Source organism: Cyprinodon variegatus, unplaced genomic scaffold (genome assembly GCF_000732505.1).
Source record: "Cyprinodon variegatus isolate N-32 unplaced genomic scaffold, C_variegatus-1.0 Scaffold228, whole genome shotgun sequence".
NCBI classification, from domain to species: domain Eukaryota; kingdom Metazoa; phylum Chordata; class Actinopteri; order Cyprinodontiformes; family Cyprinodontidae; genus Cyprinodon; species Cyprinodon variegatus.
This window is the reverse complement of record NW_015150681.1, coordinates 501,290-524,930: the sequence shown is the minus strand read 5'-3', so window position 1 is coordinate 524,930 and position 23,641 is coordinate 501,290. Positions and strand designations below refer to the sequence as shown.

Genomic DNA, 23,641 nt, shown 5'->3' with positions numbered 1-23,641 from the left:
ACTTTGTGCATTGTAACACGGGGCTCCATTGTGCTGTGAAATCCACAGGTCAACAGGTGTGGATGTTGCAAAGGTGGTATCCTTATCAGCGAGTACTGACAAATAGGGCACCGATACCATTTTGAGAGCCAAAAGTTTATTCAACTATTGTCACCCATTCTAAGTAGGCAATAAAAAGTTCTACTGGATTCACTTTGTATTAGTCGTTTTCCTGCTTCACATATGTAGGCAGCAGCTTGACAAAGCCATGATGGCAGTTATTTTTTTTTTATCCAAGTAGTATGTAGTTCTTCCTATACACACACATCAATTTCAAACTTATGGTATCGGCCAATACTGCACAGCCAGGTATCGGTATTGGGGCCAAAAAATGGCATTGGTGCAACACTAGTGAACACCCAATTATTCCTGAATTGTTGAAAAAATTTGCTTTTTCTGGATGATTAATGGTTGCTCTAATCTAATTTCTAGAAGCCCAAAATCAGAACCAGGATATGTTTGTCTTCTACTGTCATTGTTGATCCTTTTGCGAAGTCTTTTTTATTTTATTTTTTTATTTACCTGTTGGCTGAGGGTTTTATTCTAGTCTTGTGGGTATCAACACACAACAAAATGCTGCCAAGCTCTGCACTCTTGGCAACCCAAGTTTGCTATTTGTTACCCTGGAACCCAAACGTTACTCCAGACGTTTGATTTGAGAAAGCTTCCTGGATGAGAAGCGAAACGTCTTCAAACATGGAAAAAGTCCAGTGGTTTGTTTTTTAACTTTTGTATCTTTTTTGGAATGTAGTTAAAAGCTCCAGCTGATCCAAAATGCTGCAGCCAGAGTTCTGAAGAAAATTAAAGAGATATCTCTTCTATCCTAGTTTGTCTTCACTGGCTTCCTGTTAAATCCAGAATAGAATTTAAAATGCTTCTTCTCACATATAAAGCCTTAAATGGCCAAGCTGTGTCTTATATCAGAGATATGATTATTTCTTGTGTTCCTAACAGAGTAATTCATTCTCAACCTGCAGGTTTTCAAGTGGTTCCAAGAATTTAAGTAGAATGAGAGGCAGATCTTTAAGTTATCAGGCCCCTGTTCTGTAGAACCAACTACTGTTTTAGTCTGTGAGAAAGACACCCCGTCTATTTTTCAGGTGTCTTAAAACTGTCCTTTTTGATAAAGCTTATAGAGTGTCTCCGATTATCTAGAGCTATCTCTAACATCTGCTGGGATGGTGACGTCATCGGTCAAAATTATTCCAACTCAGCACGAACAACGGTTCTACCCACACAAATCAAGTAGCACTGAAAAAGTAGATGATTTTTTATTCAATTCTAAGCTTAATGGGGGGATATTTGATCTCTGGATCTAAAAATACTCAATACCTCTGAAACTGTAGCACACATGATCTTTATTTTAATAAATGAAAATTTTAAATGCACAAACCTGCACTAATGAAGCAATAACCATTCAGTCTATTTTCTGACTATATTTCATGTTGGTGGGTTGTGTCAGCTTTGCTTAGCTGAAGCTCCTCCAAATTTGATGACACAGTCCATTGTGTAAATACCTGTGTAAATACTTCGGTCTTAATGCACAATTAGACATTTCTCTACTTCAAACTACACCATTTGTATGATTAAAAGATGTTTTCTAAATTGTAACCAATCATTAATTGAAATTAGGGCAGAATTTGAATTCAGGGTCTGCGTCCTCCGAAGGCCAGATTCATGGGCCGATTACATCATAGCTTTGCGCCGAGGTCTGTTCGGATTCCAAGACTCCTCGTTATGTGGCCGACAAATGCGTCGTTCTTTTCGCCTGATTTGAAGGACGGGTCTGGTGTATCCTACGTAGCCTTGGATATCCCATGATTCATTGCAAGACCAAGCAAACCGGCTGCACCATGATCAGAGGAAAAAGGTGCTTGGCACTGAACAGTGGTGAATGTTGGAAGTTCAGTTTAATATAAGTATGTGAATAGTTCCGTCTGAAATTTATAAAAAATAGTTGTTTTAATGGTTATTGAGTCAGATATGTTTCGGGTAATGTTTAATTCATCTAAAGGTTTTTATCTGTGTCATGGTCTTGGTTCTGTTATGCTTTACTTTGCTCCATGTTTTCTAGTTTTATTGGTTTAATTCATATTTTGTTGTATTTTTTTTTGCTCCTGGATATATGAGTATATAAGAGTTCTTTGGTTTTTATTTGTTCTTTGGTTTTTATTTGTTGCCCTCTTTTGTTGGTCTCCTTTGAAAATTATTGCAATCTTGAAGCTGACCACTAGATGTCACCAGATACTACAAATTGCTCATTAGAGCTATAAGTAACAACTGATTTGTTTTACTCTGATCCAAATCCTTTTAATTTATTTATAGGCATAGAAGAACAATTAATATCCATAGTGTCAAATATTTTACAGGATGTCGTGAAACAATGAATGTCATGAAACATGAATAAATCTAATGCAGAGTCTGTCAAAGATAACAATATATTAATTGTGGAGTCATTTACTCGCCACTTGAATCTGTAACCCTGACTTATAACACCAGCAGTAATATTTAGCCTGCAGTGATCCCATCACTGCAATACCTCCTGTGTGGTTCTGTCACAAATAAGCAATGAAACCAGAAAATAAGTTTTTGAAGAGTCTAGTTCTCCCTGCTGGAGTTCACACATCAAATCTACACCTCAGCATGCTGATTCGTGTTTACCTTAAGAGACTCTGCCTATATATGTAAGATGTATAAGGTGTGTTAAATATTTAATTACAAACAGAAAAAGTTATAAGTTCAGTATTTGAGGTCATGTGTCAGAGAGTAAACTTATATATTTCTTAAATATAGTACAAAACATTAAGCATTCCATTCTTGTGCTTTTCATTGTTATGGCTTACAGGTGTTAAAATGGGAATATAGTGAAAATGCTGAGCTATGTTTATAGAAAGCTGAGTGGAAGGAAAAGGTGTAAAATTTCCTTAGATAGAAAACTTTGTATCAATTTGACTGTATGATCTGGTTGAACTGTAAAGCGCCTTGAGATGAAGTGTGTTGTGAATTTGGCGCTATATAAATAAACTGAATTGAATTGAATTAAAATAAAATATAAATAATTGGGGTAACTGTAGCTTTGAGGGGCTTTGAAGCAAAAACCATCCAAGAATTTTTGGCAGGCTTCATTCTGAAGCATCACTGACCACTGGGCACAGAGGGATCCTACACATGGATTGCATATATTCCTCGTGTCAAACCACTCCTCTACCTTTATTAGGCCTCTTTCTCTCAGAGGAATAAAATGTTGTCCAGCAGTCTGTAATTGACCTCCACAGGCAGGGTCAGCCACAACAGGCCAAAAAGCAGATTGCTTTTCAACTTGCTATCTAAACCAAATGGAAAGTTAAGTGGAAGGAAAAACACTAGTAAAGTGCACAAGTGATTAGGATAACAGTCCTGGGGGGGGAAAAAACCCAGTTGGGGGTTTGGGTGTGTGACTAAGTTTTAATTTTACTGAAATCTGGAGGAAGAGATGAGCAGTCTGCTGGGTTTCCTGAGATCCCCAGTTTACATCATCAAGCAGGTATTTTTTTGTCTACTTCCTGCTTCTTTATATTAACAAGCTTTATTGAGATTCAGATTATTTGTTTCCAGCAGGACTTGGTACCAACCTACTCTGGCAAAGGTACGCAAAGCTGCCAGTGACCATGGCATGGAGTTTATGCAAAAGGACCCAAACTAAGTATTTAGAAATGAGCATACTATTAATAAGTGAACATTTTTGTTTAAGATATTCATTTTTCAATGTTCTAATGTGATATTTTAATTTTCATAGACATTAAATGTTGGGGTTTTCTTATCCTTAAAGTCGCAGGGAAGTCCTATTTAAATGTCAAATCATTCTGGCTTAAACATGTTTATAAATGTACTCTTTATCAGACCAACTTGTCCCAAAAGTTAGCAAATTCATATAAAAAAAAAAAAATCCTGTCTTAAAATCTGTTTTTTTATTTGTTATCTTATGCAGGCCAGTTAGTTATACGTCAGCCTGAACACCTAAATTCTGCCAATCATATATCAACGGTCATCTATCAATCACATTTATTCAGTCATTGCATATTGATTCATATCTTGCAGCTAATATACACAACGGTTTAAATAAGAAATAATAATTTACTTTACCATTGAGTTCCGTCCCAGTGTTCACGGGGATGGACGTCTGTGTCTTCAGCAGGCGTAGAGCTAACAGAACTGGCAGCGTTGCGAGGCGAGGGCTCAAACATGTACGCCTGGAAGCCTTCTACACCAAACCAAGCTTCTGCCGCCCTGGCGTCCTCTTTCACAACATGTTAGTCCCCGCTTTCCTCCTCTAAGTAAAAATGTATGATGGAGGAGACTCATCCACGACCTCGGACACAAAACTCTCCTCCTCTTGCATGTTTTTGCTGTCCATAGCGTTCCTTGACAGTGTTGTTTCTAAGTCACCAATTTACTGCTACTTAGTACCAATGTAATTTCCCATTGGGAACCTACTAGTGCTAAGATGGCTTCCGAGACATCGGCCACAATCAAACTTGCTTGCGAACCTTCCACTACAACAATCCTGCCCTCTTGATAATCGACCACTCATTTTATTCACTCGTGTAAATTCGTGCTCCACTCGGGAGAATTCAGAACCGCAACCTTTGTAACAGCCGCTTCCCTACGACTTTAAACCATGCTACATTTTTTGTTTTCTTTTATTGTCATTCCACTGTCACACGTAGAGAGCAACGAAATGAACTCTCTGCATTTAACCCATCCTCTTGAGGAGCAGTGGGCTGCCATTGTGCAGCGTCCAGGGATCAGTGTGGGTCTTTGCTCAGGGAATCCACTGCATGCATCACCTTATGAAAGACAGCATCATCAGCTTTGGTTAGTCACTCATTTATCCTTTTAAACAAGAGACAACAGTAACCCCATCCCTCTTTATCTACTTTCCCTTTTAGGTTAATAATGATTTTTTTAAATTGAACTGAATTCAATCACAATCAAAAAGAAGAAAGGTAAATAATTTTTTTAAGAATAAACCAAAGATAACAAAAGATACTAAAGTTTTAAAATGATATGTTACCTGAGTAGAATAATCACATTTGGAGCAAAAATGGAAAGAATCCACAATTCGGAATAAAACTTTTATTTATGATCATGTGAAGGATATAGTGCAATTCAACAAGGCAGAAATAATGATAGCATATGAAAACAGCATTGACTGCATTTGGAAACATGAACTAAAATCAAGTTTAGCTCTAACCGGAGGAACTTTTTTTGGTGATTTTTTCCTGTTTTTGGAGTTAAGTGAGAAACCCTGAACTGAGATGCAGCAGATTTTTCCCACATCTGCGCCTCGTTTATCTCACTGTGATGTTGACATGTTCTTAATTTTGTCCTGCAGGAGAACAAAACTGACATAAGCTCAGCTTATTATTTTGTTTTCTAAGAAAATCAAGACATTACAGCTTAAAAACTCACAGAAACCAGCAGACATGATTTAAGAGTTACCCTGTGCACAAGTTTTACATCACATTTGTGGTTGCATTGGGTTGTTTTGTGTACATGCTGGCTCAACGGAAAGCTGCTGAGTAAAAAGTATTCACGCCCCTTTAACTTCCCTATATTTTGATAAAACCATTAAACTTTATATTCTATTCACATTTTGTTGTTATAGACCAACACAAACTGGTGGACAATTAAGAAGCGGGAGGGAAGGGAATCTTTGGATTTTTGTTTTGTTTAGTACATAAAATCTGAAAAGTGTGGCATGCATTTGTGTTTGAAACATCTTTTCCTGAAAAGAAAGCTAAAAAGCCTTCTGGGATACCCATTATTCTCTTGTATCATGTCAGGGGTCAAATTTGACATGTAAGGCAGTTTGCTGCCCACAGTGTGACCCGTGGGCAGTAAACGGGTTAAAAATGATACAATTTGGGCCTGTAGCAGAGGAAACTGATGCTGATGAACATTAAAAAAAAGAATCAGGCAATGATTTAAGGAAACGGATGGAAATCCTCCCAATATTGAAAATGTTAAACATATTTTCAGTAGATTTTTGTTTCTTATGAAGGACCAACTCTGCCCTATTTAAAAATAAATACAGAAATAAATAAATAAGCATACAATTAATTGCCACCAAAATACAAACAACATATAAATGTAAGTAGAAATTAAATTATACAGTGAGACAAATGTATATCTCTTTTAATTAACTTCTTTATTTATTTGCCTTTGTAATATTTACCTTATTTATTTTTTTGTCCTTTATAATTTTCAACTTTATTCTTTATTTTTATTTTTAAGTATTTATTTATGTGCATGTTATATTTTTGTCTGTTTTATTCTTCCTTTGTATTTTTTTACCCTAGTTATTTCTTCGCTGCTATTTACTTCTGCCTGCCCTTTTTATTGAGCATTTATTTATTTCTGTATTTATTTTTAAATATGGCAGAGTTGGTCCTCCATAGTTTCTTGCCTTTAATAAAGCCTTTGTTCTTCATTTTTCAATAAAAGTTATTCAGAACTTTATCCTTAAAAGTAGTATGCATCTAGAATAGATAATTGCAGGTAAAATCAAAATGAGAACAAACAAAAATAAACTGTATTTTGCATTTTATTGTTTAATGTTGTGTTTGTGGCCCTACAGGACAATTAATATATAGGTGTCCAATAGGTTGGAAACCTCTGATGCAAGGCCACGTTTCTGATTAACTTATTTAAATGTAAATGTAATTCCCTTTATTGTCCCACCATGGGGGAATTCGTTCTCTGCATTTTGACCCATCCCCTTGGGGAGCAGTGGGCTGCCATTGTGGGGCACCCAGGGAGCAATCAGGGGTTAAAGGCCTTGCTTAGGGAACCCAGAGTGGAGGCTGTGGGGATCAAACAGTGTTCTTGCAACCTTCTCAGAGCACAAGCTCAGTCAGTAGGTTGTTTATATCGTTATGGGCTTGACTTATTTTAAACGTCTGACTCAGAGGGTAAATAATAAGTAATGTTGTGTTCTAGTACCGGCCGCTCTCACTTTTAGGTCTCATTCTGACGGATTTCTTTCCATCCCTCTTCTCATCCTTCCTGTCCCTGATGAGAGAAAAGCCTCTGCTGTGTTTCCAACCAACAGTTTTACAAGCAGACCACAGAGTTAGATTTTGCTCTAATTTGATCGCTTGCGGCGATCTGCAAAGACGGACGGCTTATGACGTTCTTCTTCCTTCCCTGGAGCTGAGATTTATGGGGAGAGCATAACGGTCCGCCGTGTTCCCTGGTCCTCACGATGCTGTTTGTTCCCTAATGTTTTCTAACAAACCTCTGAGGCCAGAAACAGAACAACTGGATTTAGACAGAGATTAATTACAAGCAGATGGACTCCATTTAGATCAGTGTTTTCCAACCTTGGTCCTCCAGGCACACAGCCCTGCATGTTCTAGATGTTTCCCTGCTTCATCAGACCTGCTTTCAGCTGATGACTGATTAAGAGGCACTTGCTGAGCAGCAATCATCTGAAGGCCTGAACAAAACGGTTATGTACGACTTTTTAGTCACCGAATCAATTATTTTCTATGTCACACTGACTGCGTGTAGAGCGGCTCCGACTAGGCAGGGCTGGCAGATCTGGGCAGATTTTTTTTTTCACTTCTGTGAAAACGATTTCCCACAATTGACTTTGATAGATTATGAAAAGTTATTAAAAATTAACGAATAAAGCAAATCCCCACTTAATGAGTCTGTGCAGCATCTCTAACCAGAACAGACAGAGAATTTTTATAGGTCTATGTTAAAAACATAATGAGAACCACGTCTAAAGAAACGAAAAATTATATGTTGACTGAGGCAGGATTCTCAGAGACCGATCTTGGAAGTTTATCAAAGTTTTTTTTCCATTAAAAGGGGAGAGTGAAGAGCTTCGCTTACTGCCCTGTCTCCCCCTCATTATTTTGTTTTTGGTGATGCTTAAAGAGGATCACTATTTTACTATATCCATTTTTTGTCCTCCTGAATTCATTTTTTTTATTTTTTTCGAGGAGATGGATAAACTGTGCTTTCTGTCCCTGTTTTTTGCAGGGCTCAAAAAGGTTCACTACTTTATCCGTTTTCTGTCCTCCTGAATTCCTATCATGAGTGAAGTATTCTATTTTTAATGTTTCATTCATTGCTTTTGCAGGAGTGTCCCGCTTGCCATATCTTTCCCTTTGCAATGAACAGATTTTATTTTGTATTTTCCCCCAAAGCAGATGTGTTTTACTTTGTAACCTCGTCTCTCTTCCAGTCAGACTAAAATTACCGCTCAATCGCTGCGTAGTCTGACTAAAACAGACCTGGGGTCTATCAAAGTCAGAGCTACGCAAGCCTCCTTGCAGAAAATCATGTCGGGTGTGATCATACTCATTGACTCTCAATAAGGAACTAAATGCCACGACCTCGTCCGACGCGATTTTCAGTCTGATCGGATGCAGAATCGGGTTCGGTATGTTCTGTTCTGTCCTTGAAGCAGGTGTGTTGAACTGGGGTCTAAAAAATGCAGAGCAGGGGGATGAAAAATGACTGATTTGGAGAAGTTCTGAATGAGGTGAGACACAAATGCAACCACAAGTTTCAGATTTTCACTTCTTTAAAACAAAAATATTATTATTCAGTAAACTGTTGGTATTTCTTAAAAAAAAAATCTGTTAAAGTTTGTGAAGAACCTTTGCAAAGTATTTTATGTGGGATTTTATTCATTGAAATAGATCCTTTTCAGTTACATGGAAACCAGCTCCAACAAACCGATGAGTATTTCTCCTTAAACATTTTTTTCTTGTCTGCATCACAACTTTCAGATCAACTCAGTTCACCCAGCAGCATAAAACGCAGCTGGTAACCAACCTTCTGTTATCATTGAACAATCACCAGACTATGGGTCGCTCTTCCCACTCAGAACGATGCAGGGCTGAATCTATGCTCCATCATCAATTACAGTGAGGGTTGATGTCCTCCTGCAGCAGCAGCATCATTTGTATCAGAGACACGACCGGAGGCCCGAGGCCGTGGAGCATCTGTGGTCACAGTCGCTGAACTTTGGATGAAGCCGTCTGAAGTAATCGAGTCGGCAGAGTTGGCTCCTCTGTTAAATGTCCTCAGTTCACCTCATGACGCTCACGCAGTTCAGCTGAGTTTAATACAGTCCTACCAGCTCAAATATTTCACTGGTTTTTATTTATCACTGCTCTAGTGGATTTGTTTGTTTTTTTTGGGATGTTAAACCTGAAATGATTTGTCCCTCTGGCAGGTTCGGGACTCAATTTAACGTGACGTGTCATTTAAGAATGAAAATATAAATAAAAAATGATTTTTTTCCAGTCTTCTCTCTGTTGAACTCCACAAATTATTCGGAAATAAACAATTTCTAACGATTTGAGATGTCACAATGTTTCTTACTTTTTGTGCTAAATTCTGGAGCTTTGCGGCATCAGAGAACCACAGTTGGTGCTCTCCGTCTGACACCCGATGCTTAAAAGACACCAGTACTGGTCTGATACTGGATCTGATGAGTCAAATATCAGACTGGAAGAATTTAATCCATAAAATTGCTAGAAATGAACTAAAGGGAGAACCTGAACTTTGTGATACGAAGCCATAGTGCTGCCAGGCTGGAACGTTTAGATGCATCCCTTCTGGAACGCACCAGAATGAGTTCATTGGTTCGTAACGAGGTCTCTGCAGAACGAGAATGGATGCAGGATGTTTGGGCAGACTGATTGAAACTTTCAGGAAGAAAAACTACATGTTTATTTTAAGTTGGTTTACTTCACTTTTTGCTTCTTTCCAAACATTAAAGAGAACTGTAAACTTTTACTTTTTGACTTTCAAGTTTTTTCTTTTCTATTTTTGTTAGTTGCATAAAGGAATACCTTAATGTTGGACTGGATCTTAGAATTTCTGTCCTTGCTCACAATTTGGATCCAGAATATAAAGCCCAAGTTTCTGTATTTCAACTTCACAAAGTCCTAAAATACACACATATTCCCTGAACAGGATTCATTAATTTAAATATCCTCTTTTGAACGATGAGTTGTAAAAACAATAAGAACATGTATCTAAAACCCTTTTTTTGTCTCTTTAAATTAAGCTTTGCAAGATATGTGACACGATACTGCTCAGCAGACGCTTCAAATACCTGTTTATTTCTAAATAATGATCTGGGGAAAATGTTGCAAGAGGCTGCCTTTCTGGAGAAACAAAGGAGCCCCACGGCTGACTCCCAGCCGGCTCTAGGAGAGCGGTGTGTGAGGTCCCCGGCCGCTCAGAGGAGGGCAGCCTCGCCCAGAGGGAGGACCGGGAAGCAGGGAGGAGGTCCTCCCTGAAACAAACGCTGGCCTCTCTGCTTAGCTTGGGGTCTAGACAAGTGAAAATAAAGCAACGTGCCGGACCTCATGAGGGAAGACAAAGTGCATGCAGAGGGACACATTAGAGGATGATAGCAGTGCAGATTGCATAGAATTAACCGTTTGAAGTCTCCTGCTGCCTGCAGCTTGCTCTGACACTGTACAGCTGCAGAACTGCTGGTCTGTTATTACTGCCATGAATAGTTTTATAAATGAAATCCGGTGCAGTGCAGAGTAGGATGTGCGTGCATGCAGCTGAATGGTGCGTCCTCCGGCCTGCGCTCTCTAACCTCATCCGCTCAGAGGATGCAGGTCCACCTTTACTTTTTCGCCGCTGCTCAGCATCCCTACTGTGGGGTAGAGACCTCCAGGGGGGACTGCCATCTCCCGTCGGCCCATGAGTTTCCCGTTCCTGGTGAAAAACACCTAGAAGACAACAAAGACAAAGCAATGAGAGCTACCACTCAAATGCAGGTTGACAGGATGAACCCAAAAGCAGCATCGGCAGGTTTAACATTCGAACGTAAGAAGTGGGTTTGATTCCTACAACGGACCTCTGATCTCTCAGCAGTTGGGATATGTGTTAACAGGGTTTTTTTTTTGGAGGTGAGGTTCAGGGATAAAGTCTTATGTGTTTTAGGCAGAGAGGGGTGAGACGATTTTAGCAGATTTCTAACCCCCTTATCTCTGCATAGGCCGTCTAAACACTATGTGCCAGAAAAATACACTGCAAAAATGATCTAGAAATAAGTCAACATTTCTTAAATTAAGTGTATTTGCCTTTGAGTAGGTAAATAAGATGATATTCCAATACAATAAGTATTTTTACTCTAAAACTAAGATAATTAGATAATATGCACTTAAACAAGACAATGCAATTGTGTTTCCTCATTTTAAATGTAAATTGTCCTGTTCCATTGGCAAAATGTCTTTCCTCCTCAATTCAAGAAGAAATGCACTCTTTTTTTAAGAAAAACAATGACTAATCAAGAATTCTATTTTTTCCAGTGTACTAAAGATGTTTTATTTTAGTTTATTGCTAAAAATGCTATACTTTTAATCATGAAATTAGAGGAGAGTGGTCGTTACTAAGAGGGCTAGAAGATTATCAAATCAAACTAAAGACGGTTGTTTTTTAAGCTGTTAGAGTGTTATTTATAACCACACGTTTTTATAACCTTTTTAGTGAAAAACAAGTTTGTAAAATGCTGATTTAACTCCTTGGTGGATGAGATCGGCCCTTATTACCTCAGGTGTCTGGATGTTGTTGGGCTGTCATGGCAGACTGGGGTGGTGGTGAGGGAGGGTGGAGCAGGAGATTGATCGGTTAATCTTTAAATCTGAATCACGACCGAAACAATGAGATCCTGAATGCTAGTGGCTGAACATTTACTGCAGATCACAGACAACCTCACCTGGACTGTAAACACCACATAACTAGTAAAAAGGGCACAAAAGCGCATGTACTTCCTGCTGAGGAAAGCCCATCTGCCCCCACCCGTCCTCACCACCTTCTACAGAAGCACCATAGAGAGCGTTCTGACCAGCCGTCTCACTGTGTGATGTGGAGGCTGCAGCACCTCAGACTGGAAGAAGGTGAGAACAGCAGAGAGGATCATGGGGGCTCCTCTTCCCTCCATGAAAGACATTTCATCCCAGCGCTGCGTGTCCCGAGCCGTTAAACATTATAAATGAACCCTCACCCCCCCACCATGGACTGTTCTCCCTGCTGCCCTCTGCGAAGAGGCTTCGAATCATTCGATGCAGGTGAAGAAGATTCCAGAACAGTTTCCTCCCAACTGCCATTAGACTGTCTAATGTTGTATAAAATAGGGTTAAAAGAAAAGAACCCTAAAAGTCGGAAACTAACTCGTATATAGTCGTATGTTTACATTTATCACTACTGCTCACCTTTTATAACGGCTGCACTTTAAAAAATGAAAATGTCTTGCGAGCTGTACTGAACAAATTTTCTTTTTGTGTACACTCTGTGTATAAAATGACAATAAAGTCTGTCTAAATTTGAAATGAGCTTTCCGTAAGGTGGCCGGGCTCTGCTTTAGAGGTAGTGTGAAGAGCGAGTAGAGCCGCTTCTCTTTTCCACATCAGGAGGAGTCAGCTGAGGTATGACATCTGATGTCTCTTGGACGCCTCCGTCCTCCCAGCATACAAGCTAATATTATAAATTTTATTAGAGCATGACTGTTTATACCTTAAGTTTTAAGGACTGGTAAACAAAAACCATGTAAATCATTTAAAAATTTGCTTTACATATTGGGAAATGAACAAGATAATAATATGTAAATCCCAGCTTCTTAATAGTAGCAAACGTAACATAAAACTATCTAAAAAAGTGAACCCAAATATTTTGGTTGTTGCAATGTGCACGAGTCAAGTAGAAAGTACTCTGCTGAAATGTTCAGAACAAGAGAACCTTGCAGCAAGGAAAACCGCTCAAAGCTCCGTTCCTTAAATCTTACTGTTTATAAGCCATCATGATTACATCCTTTTGGTGTTTTTGTTAGAAAAAGTCGGCAATGTCCTTTCAGAGTCGTACAGCAGCCCTGTTTGGGTACGCAGTGTTAGTTACTGTTGAAAAGTCAAGATAGGCATCCATGATGGTGGGTAGTTTATAACTGCTGTCCCAGACTCTGAATTGAAAATGTTAAAGTTTGAATAAGATGCTCTTGTTTTATCTTGATTGTGGTGCTTTATAGCTATTTAGAAGACAAGTCTTGGCTTCTATCTGGTTATGGATTGACAGAACCCTTTGGTGGTTTGAATGAATGGAAGGAAATGTTCATTTCCATCCCTGAAAAGTACCCTCCCAATGATGGTAAAACCACTGACTGGGTACAAGGAAAAATCTTTCCAGAACGCGTTCTAAGAAGACAAACATCATCGGAGAGCTCTCGGTTCAGGAGTCCCAAACAGGAATTAAGTGCAATTAGGAAATATGGTTAAACAAATAGGTGAGAGTGTAACGTCTGTCGTCTTGAAGGGGAGAAAGTCAATGTTTACAGAACAAGTCTCCACTAAATCAGCGACTGATCAAACATCTTCCAGCTGTTCTCTAAAGAACGTCAGCGCAGCTTTTCAACGCTAATACGGACGGCTTCTCTCCAAAGTCGGAGCCCAAATAGCGAGACACTAAAACAACAACCTGAAGTGCCGTAGAGTACCGTCTCTTTGATGAATGAGACTGAGTCACATATCAAACATTAACTGTGCCACCCACTCTAACTTGTTTAATAACACACCACAGAAACGTATTTCATTAGTCTGAACAACAGCAGAACAGTGCGTGCTGTACCGCCACATTGAGACTAATGTGTCCTGCTGAATAAATACCGACAAATCCCTGGATTAGATCCCGGCCCGTTCTGCTCCCTCACCCAGCTGGGTTTCGGCCCCGCTCTCCCTCGCCCCCTCTCACTGACCCCCCTGGCCCCTGCTTGCGCAAGCGTGCAGGCGAGTCGAGGCAAAGTCAGAACCTCTGAGTTTGAAACAGCAGCAGCCCGGAACCGCTGGTGGATAGGAGCGCAGGGAGAGCTGCAGGGCGCACGTTGCAGTGTGAACCGAGATCCGGGCAGCAAACAAATAAGAAAGTGCTGCAAGTGGCTTTGGTTTCTGCCCTCAGGACTAATATGAAATAATGGCTGTGGTCCTGCTGAGTGTCTCGCTCTGTGAGGCGGTGCCAGGAAGCCGACAGGTTAGAGGTGCCTCATGAAGGTTTGTTGAGCTGATGGATAAAACTTATAGGCTCTGGTATGGATGGGAGATATTTTAAAGGTTTTTAAAACAAAATGATCAACAGGTGGCGCCAAATAAATGCAGCAAAGTGAAAAAGTAGATGTGGGTTCAAACTAACATAGCTGGTAACTAAAAGACCTAAGCCAGGTTCTCGTTCATCTTCAAACTCTCTAAGGAGACAAATATACAAAAATTGAATAAATGACACACACACATACTCTTCTAGACAGGCACTATCTAAAATAATAACAATAATAATAATAATATTGAACTTTATTGATCTCACATTGGAGTTATTTACCTCTGCATTTAACCCATCCCATTGGGGAGCAGTGGGCTGCCATTGTGCGGCGCCCGGGGAGCAGTGTGGGGTTAAGGGTCTTGCTCAGAGACCCAGAGTGGCAGTCTGGGGGAGTGGGGCTCGAACTTAGAACCTCAGGATTTTGGTGAAGATTCTCAGTCAATCAGGTCGTAGTCATTCCAAAAAAGTAAAAAAAAAAAAAAAAAGCAAACAATCGACTGGACTTTGTTTCCAAGTTTGAAGATGTTTCGCTTCCCATCCAAGAAGCTTTTTCATTCCAAAATGTCAGGAATAGCTTTGAGTTCGAGGAGCTACTGTATAAAACCTCGAACTCAACGCTATTCCTGATATTTTGAATTGAAAAAGCTGCCTGGATCGGAAGAGTAATATTTTCAAACTTGGAAACAAAGTCCAGTGGATTGTTTAACTATTTTGGAACCTCAGGATTCCAAGCTCTATGCCCTAACCACTAGGTCGCCTCTCCCCAGAATTATACTTTGACTATATTCTACTTATTGACATTATAATATTTGTTCTGGGGATGTTTTATATCTTAAGCAAGGATTTCAGGTTTTTCTATTTCTTTTAAAAACATTTAAAATTCTCTGCAAGTTTTTTTCATAACTAGAGATGGACTAATAAACAGGTGGAGAACCAGCACAGATGGATTATTGAGTTGATTCCTTCCAGGTATCAAGCACCCCGTCTCTTCAGCCAGGTGAACAATCCTGCCTTTAACGACTGACCTTGCACAATCATAGACAGGTTTCTGATATTACAGGCTAACAATGGAACCAAACGACCCGCTCGTCAGTTTCAATTTGCATGTTTCCAAGCAATACAAGGCTTTGTCTATATAAAGCCTCAAACTCACTGCGGATCCAGACATTTAAATTGAGAAAGCTTCCTGGACGGGATGCGAAACATCTTCAAACCTTGGAAACCAAGTCCAGTGGATTGTTTTTTAAACTTTTGTGGAAGTAGAGAGAAACTGTTATTCGATAACTTCATGCAGGGTAAAAATAACATTTGGAACATTTGTCTTTTTTATTAATCCCTCACTGATTCGATGACGCTGACTTAAGGGTCTCTAAGAGGTAAGTCCGTCCTTCCAGGATGCTTTAGCTTTTCCTGTTTTCTAAAGCAGAGCTTTACGACCCTGGCAGCGTGTTTGCAGACTAAATATCTGAACCTCAAGTTAACCTCAGATAACATTTAAACTATGGTTAATGGATGCTTAAAATAACTAATAAATGCTTAAAATATGATGCTTAAAATAATAATAAAGAAGATTTTAAATAATCTATTAAAAAAATTGGTGGTACAAAAACAACAACTGATAGTATCTTAATGCTTAATGTTCATGAATTTAACAAATGTTTTAGGGACTTTAAACATAATTTGTTACTTTCAAATGTTCTGGCTTATGAAATAATAGATGATGTCTATAAATGGTTGAGCTATTGTCTGACAAGCAAATACAAACAAAAACAGTTCATATACTTAATCCAATATTTCACCTAAAACACATTAAATATGGAGTCCTACAGGGTCCAGTTTTGAGGCCTAAACTTTTTATTTATTTATACAATAGACATAATTGTGAAGTTTGTATAAATTACATATCCTTATATATGCAGATGGTTTTTTTTTATTGTTCTGATTTTTTTATGTTGTTATAGAAAATAATGTAAGTGAAATGATTTCTCTCTCTATTACTTTTTTATAGTTTTTCTAAATATAAATGAATCACTTTTGAGACTGATTTTAATCACTATGGTGATTTCTTAGGTCCCCTGAAAAAGTAACTTTGCATATTTAAAAATTTTCAGTTCTGAGTTTGAATTTCAGTGAAGGCTGACTTACATAAAATTAAACCAGATTTTTTAACAAGTAGAAGCCATAAAAGATAAGACTCGACTTGGATCAGAACCTTTCCTCCTCAGAACATGTGCCTGCTTGTGTTTCTCAGAACAAACTCTACAATGAGAGGCAGAGCCAATGGTTTTCAGGGTTCCTTCCTGTTGCTCCAGCAGCCGGTTCTGGAGATGGATGCTGATATTGTCTCCACAACATTCATTGTTTTGGTGACGCTGCTTCAGTTCATTAGGGTACATCTGTTTCTCCACCGCTCTCTTAAGGACTAAGAACAGCTTTTCAGACAGGCATGGATTTTAAACAATCATTGCTGATTGTTGATTATTAGCTTTTTATTTCAGCCGTTCTGTTGTAAATTTGCAGCTGTGTCTCGGATCATTGTTCAATTTACACCAAGCTTCAGATTTTGAAAAGATGGCTTCACATTTGATTCAAAGATACATTAATGTCCAGGATTTTTTTGTCTTATCCACTCCTATATTTAGCTATGATTGGTGACACAATTTATGGCCAAACATCTCAACTTTGGTCTGAAATGTTAAAGTCGTTGCAAAAGAGGTGTGGGCCATTTAGATGCAAGTTTGCAAATCAAGTAAAGCTGCAAAAGAGGGCTGAACAATTTTGCCAAAAATCAAAACTGCAATTTTTTTCATTCATTGTAGCAAATTCTGTTTGATTTTCCTTTTGCATTAATCACAATAATGTAGACATTTCATGATCTTGAAATCCTGGATGTTCTAAGTCTATTGTTACCGTTTAACTTTCATGCATAGATCTCACATTTTCTGCATCTCCTTCCCTCTTGTCTGGTGGAAAACTTATTTTAGTGAATTATCACCACCCAATGGGCTGAAGTGAGAAAGTTAGTGTTCTGCCTTTGTTAAAGGTATAGTGGAGGACTTTCTATTTCGGGGTGGATCGTCAGAATAAGTGGTCCACCTAATTGTCAATAATTCTGGTGATATGTTTACGTAAGGCCGTCCTAAGTGCTCGTCCCCATTTTCACTTACCGGTGGTGAGTCTGACATAGTGGAAAAATTGCAAATCTTGTTTTGGAAAGTAAGCTTTGTATCAGTGATGCAAACATCAACTTTTAAACAGAGCGTGCACGAGGAGAAATGGGCTCCAGCATGCTCTCGCATGTGTTTAATAGGAGTTCCCTCTCGGGAGAAGGTACAGAGTTGTAAATATGCATTTTTTTTTTTTAAGTGGAGAGGGCAGGTCTTTTACAAAATTCCAAAAATTCTCCACTATGTTTTTAAATGTATAGGTACTAAATTAACACTTAAAGTGTCTCTACTCTTGGAAAATTGCATTTTGTTAAATTGTGATTATATTACACATGTAATTAATTATTTTATATAATTAATTGCCCAGGCCTACTGCCAAGTCATGTCAAGGGAAAGAACCAAATATCTCAAAGAACCACTGGTAAAGCGTCCTGCATTCAGGCTGTCTGTCCCCCTTATGAATTTAATGATATTTGTTGTTTGATGTAGCATTAAAAGTGAGGGATAAATAGATTTCAAATATGATAAGAAGCTACAGCTAAGTTGAACCATCGTCAGGGTTAAACTATTTGATAGAAGCAACCTTTACACTAAAACCTTGTGTTCAATATGGAATTTAAACATTTTCCTACAATTTATGTCTGCTTTGAAACGAAAGCAGAACAATAATACTTTAACTTTATGTTTTAAAATGGCAAGAGATATTATCTCAACATTAACCAACATGATTGCATGTTGTATATTTTTGTAATAGTGTGTTTCCTTGCTATAAAGCCTAACTCACCGTCACCTTCCTCCCCTGCTGTTCCTGAGGGATCTCTTCCCCTTCCTCGTCATCCTCTTCCTCCTCTTCACCGTTAAGATACAGAACATTCTGGATGCCCTGTTGACTGGGATGGCCCTCCAGTCGATCCCAGTCCTCCACATCAGCTGTGCACAATATGGGGTTAAATAACTGAGGGTTGACTCGTGATTTTCTAACAACAGGTAGAAAAAAAATTAAAATATATGTATATATATTTTATTGTATCTGAACCTTCTCTATCCAGGCTGTAGTCCCGTGGGAACATGATGCCGCAGCCCATGATGTCCCCTTTGAAGCAGCGGGGGCCAAAAGCATCTCCAACTCCGCTGCCATGGAAGATCTTCCCATCATCTGACAACGACACACACCCAATTAATTGATGATAACCTGATCGTTTATTTAATCATGAAAAGAGAAAAACATCCGAGATCAACAAAACAATCCAATTAATATCTATGTTTAAACTCTTGTCTTGATGCTACTCAATCAAAGCAAAAATATTCACACCCCTTGAACTTTAACACATTTTAATATAAGACCAACCAACACAAAGTAGCAGATAATTATAAAAAGGAATACAATTATTCCTCCAGATACATCTGGTGTGCAATTGCTTTATTTCTTATTTTTCATCTTCTGTGGCACTCTAAAAAAAATGACATCTACCATGATTGCTGGAAGGAAATCTGATAATCAAACAGTCGATACTGGGGAGGAAGTTCACCTGACAGCAGAACAAAGATGTTAAACATACAATCAGAGCGGCAATCAAAATATCTTAGAGTATGCGTGTGGGTGAAATACAAAACCGTGCCACACTTTTCAGATTTATAGCAAATAATAAGAACAGAATATTCTTTATTTTTTCCTAAACTGTGTATTACTTTATGCTGGATTTTAACACAATATCTCAATAAACTACTTCGAGGTTTTTTTTTGTAAAAAAAAAAAAAAAAAAAAAAAAAAAGTAAAAAGGATCATAAGGGATAAAATACTGCAAAGGCCTGTAGCTGTAACATTTCTTTTGTGAATAAAAAAAAAAGCAGAACAACTGAAAAACGGAAATATTGTGAACCAGTGAATGAAAGGACATACTTTATTAGAGCTGGGTGAATTTTCTGTTTATGAAGATTTATTTATTTTTTTTGGAAAATCGGGTTATTTCCACCACTAGCTCAGAGTAACATCAGTTAATTATTTTTTTATTTCTAGCTGTGTACTCTTAACTGATCAACTTGGTTACTGTGTGATACCACCAAAGTAAACAGTGTTTAGAAGCATGTTTAACAGCTTCGATTTTTAATTCACTTTAAATTAAGGTCACCTCCCAGAGAGGATGATTGAAATAAAAGCTAGTTTTTGAAAGTAATGCATATTGTTTGGTACTTTTTATTATAATTCTTCAATCAGAATGGGTTTGAAAAAAAGATTTTAAGCAATATTGCCTTTATTTTATAATTTAATCCATCATGATCTAGTTCTGGATAATTTTCACAATTTTCCACATCAGATTTGGTGCAGACCTGGACCTACTTTTTAAACATACTAGAAAACTGACATCCTGACATTCCTCTCATACGATAATACTGATGAGCAAAGACAGAAGCAGGACTTGTAAAAACAGTTGAGTACAAACAAAATAAAGAGACGTCGACAACATCCAAAGAAAAATAATCAAAGCTTCACATCCTACAGTAGTGAAAGACAACAAAGGAACAGAAAAAAAAGAAGAAAAACATCATAGAGATAGCCTGCGGACAAGTGCTCCTCAAGCAAAGCGGGATGGCTGGTTCTTGTAAATATTTATGGAGTTGTCATGGGATCCATCCTCAGCTCAGGAAACAGTTTAAACAGCCTCTATCGGAGAAGCAGGGAGCCAGACAGAGACACTGTATCATTAAAGCTGACATGCGGGGCCTTGTAACAACATTGTGCACAAGGCAAACGGGGGGGGGGCATGCCGGCAGAGGCCAGCGTGAAACTGAAAATGGAAGGGAGGATCCAAAGATCCAGGCTTGGTCTGCATGGTAGTAACTAACGGGCCAGCAGCACCGATCAGACGTCAGAAAAGCAAAACTTTAGTTCCAGTGTAACTTACTGGCATCTTGAATTACATGAGTCATAACGTTTAAAGAGTTATGGGATATGTGTACAAAAAAGAAAAATCAACTTGAGGAAAAATGTTCTAAGATAATTTCATTTGGATCAGGTTTAACGGATCTGCCCCTGGCTGAAGGTGATCAGATCAAAGTCAACCCAAAAACGGATCTTTTCTACCTCTATTTGTGCTGATCTCGTCAAGACTGTTTTGTTAAGCATCTCTTACGTCTAACTGTGGGTCTAATAGATGGAAGCAGTGCTTCTTTCTTTATTTTCAGCTCCTGTGCATTTGGAGCAGATGGCTGCTTGTAACAGAGGCAGGTTCTTCTGGAAGTTTCTCCTGGTTTGTAGAGGAGTGGTTCTTCTCCATTGTTGCTAAAAGCTACTTCAGAAGGAGGAACTGCGAAAATGTTTAAAGATAAAATTCAGCCAACTTGGCTTCCTTAGAAAGATATTTTTTTTACTACTTTAGCTTTTAAATTAGACTATATTGTATTTGGCTTAATTAGATATAAATCCACAAATATGACTACATTATAAAGGAATTATTTAGATTAATTTAAACGGCTTTTAAAACAACCCTTTTCAAGAAAAACCTGGCGTCTGTAAAGCCCAAAACATGATTTAGTCTATCTCCACTTGTAAAACATTTATATTTTAAATGAGGAAATAAGCTTTTGAGTTCTAATCCTGTTTTTTTTCCTTGCTCATTTTATTTCTTGCTCAAACGCTACAAAAATATATATCTATCTTAAAACCTATCTACAAAGAATTGAGGAACCTGCCATGATTAATTTGGCTTTATTATTTTGCAGCTTAAAAATAAGGTATGTCGATTTCTATTAGATCCACTACAGACAGCCAAAATATACAAAATGCAGAAGAAACAAACACACTACAAAAAAATTGCGTTAACATTTCAATAGAATAGAAATCAAATGTATGCAAAGTAACAAGCACTTAAAACTTTTGTTCAGTTTCCTGCAAAAATGAAAAGTTTAATTCAAAATATTTGTTCAAGAATATTTTGCAGAATAAAAATGGGCCAAGCATAGAACCTTTGGTAATTCTCTTTTCTTCCTTGAATACCTCAAAAGTAGAGATAGACTGATGTATAAGCCAGAAGATAGTTTTTGTAGTTATTTATTTTTTATTTTTTCCTGTATTAGTGTCCGTAAATACGTGCATGTGTTTGTTGATTCATTAATACAATCAGGAGCCATGTCTTTAGATCAAATTAAGAACATCATCGGGGACAGGGTTTAAACTGTCCCGAAATATAAAGGGTGCCACACCCTTAAAAAAAGAAAGAAAAAAAAAGAAAGGGTGCCACACAAACCCTAATTAGTGTTTCATGTAACCCATTTGTGTTTTGAAAAGCCTTAAAATTACACCCGTTTTGAATCGGCACCAAGTATATAAACTGGACTGATTTAAACTGCTGCACTAATATAAACGCCTTCCTTACTTGAAACCTTGGCTTTAGGTTCTCAAACCTCATCCAAAATAATCAGGTTTTTCTGGGTCATTTTCAATACATTGATGCTGCTATTTGTTTAGGCTGCTGGAGGACCATCTCTTTGCTTTTCCTTGTCAGAGTAGCTTCATCTTGTCTGCTCCTGTATGACTATGATTCCATCTTGGATTTAAATATCAGCTGTGCTGCTGCCATAAACATCTTTGTTTATAGATGTTGGAGTTGGGCCTATTTTTTCAGTGTTATCATGTTTCTTTTACTGTGACTTACTGTATGTGCTCCAATTTTATCCTTTGACGTGGGAGCTGACTCAAAGCTCGCCTGCCTGCCTGGGGAGCTATAGTTAACAGTTACCTTTTGTGTATCTGCATATTTTTAAAAGTCTGCATCTATCTCATTGAACCCCAGTCGGCCATGGCAGAAGGCTGCTGAAACTGAGCCAGGTTCTCCTGGAGGCTTTGTCAATTTAAAAGGCACTTTTTGCTCCCCACTGTTGCTGCATGCATACTTGATTTGTTGGATTGGACAGGAGTCAACAACAAAATGCAAGTGAATAGCGTTTCAGCATTGCTGAAAAAAAGAAGGGAGAAGATAGAGTTCAGGAGCTGTATTACATCAACCTTTATATATGATGAGGGTCAATACAGATACAATATGAGTTTTCCCCTTGTTATGAAACTATGTTATTCAAACCCATAGTGCCCTGTTAGGTAACCCTGTTTGATAATATATTGCTCTTGGACAACTGTTTTTGCAGACCTGGAGATGGATCAGATTAGAACATGTCACTGATAGAGAGCGCTGAGGTCAGAAGGAGCCCTTTATCCTCAACTACATGAGGGTGATGGTGGTCGGGTGAAACCTTTCGCTGCGGGTGTTGAGTAATAGCACGAGTGAGTCAAATATGGGCAGGTTTTACAGGGGAGTGACAGTGTTAATGACAGTTCCTAAGGCGCATGCGCTGGTTGGATAGTTGAGTTTCCCCAAATAGCACTTTCAGGGCCCCCAAGGGCCATTTTACCCATTTACTTGCAGAAGCCAACACCTAGCAAAAATTGTTTTTAAACTTGTGAAAAGGAATTTGCTTTACAGGTACCTTAAGCTTGTTAGATAACTAAAGGTGCCGAGGGCTATACCATGAAGCGAACTCAACGTAGTGGAATTACTTCCAGTCTATCCAGTTTAAATAGCTCAAAAATAAGAGCAATCAGGATCAACAGGACCACAAAGCTGGTTATAAACTTGCCGACTCAGTCCAGCTTGAACTGATCATGAATCTTTGAGCACACACGTATTAAGGGTTGGTTCAAGGTAGCAGACCAATCAAAAACAAATAAAAACAAAAACAAAAACCAATCCTGCAGAAATGTGAAGAAGAAAAAACAGTCTCAAAAGTCAAACATGGTGGCGTCATGAAATACATCAAACAGCGTGGCAAAAGATTGCCGACTCCATAAATAAGCAAGTTACACATCAGAGTAATTTAATACAAACCACATCCCGATCAGTGCACTGAATATTAATCGCATTCATCTGGGTAGTTGGACTTTCCATCCACCCATCCATCCATCCTCTTCCGCTTATCCGGGGTCGGGTTGCGGGGGGTAGCAGCTTCAGCAGAGAGACCCAGATGTCCCTCTCCCCACTTGGTCCAGCTCCTCCGAGGGAATCCAATGCCTTCCCAGGCCAGCCGAGAAACATAGTACCTCCAGTGGGTCCTGGTTCTCCTCACCATGGGATGTTCCCGGAACACCTCACCGCAGAACCGTCCAGGATGCATCCTAACTAGATGGCCTAGCCACTTCAACTGGCTCCTCTCGATGTGGAGGAGCAGCGGCTGTACTCTGAGGCCCCGTCCACACGAAGACGAACCCTGGCCTAAACGCACAAATTTTTCACCAAACCAGCCTCTCATCCACACGAAGCCGGCGTTTCGGGGGTCTG

At 38.7% G+C, this 23,641-nt stretch overlaps 1 protein-coding gene across 1 annotated transcript in view; it reads right to left on the bottom strand.

Moving 5' to 3' along the window:
• Window positions 1-6,280: 6,280 nt before the first annotated feature.
• The window catches only part of LOC107088739 (SPRY domain-containing protein 3-like), a 69,016-nt gene continuing 51,655 nt past the window's right edge, over window positions 6,281-23,641 (bottom strand). Inside the window, exons 8-10 of the mRNA XM_015381095.1 lie at window positions 18,346-18,471; window positions 18,100-18,245; window positions 6,281-10,799 (exon numbers count right to left, since the gene is read on the bottom strand). Coding sequence (XP_015236581.1) covers window positions 10,665-10,799; window positions 18,100-18,245; window positions 18,346-18,471 — 407 coding nt within the window. The 3' untranslated portion in view covers window positions 6,281-10,664. The remainder of the gene's footprint in view (window positions 10,800-18,099; window positions 18,246-18,345; window positions 18,472-23,641) is intronic.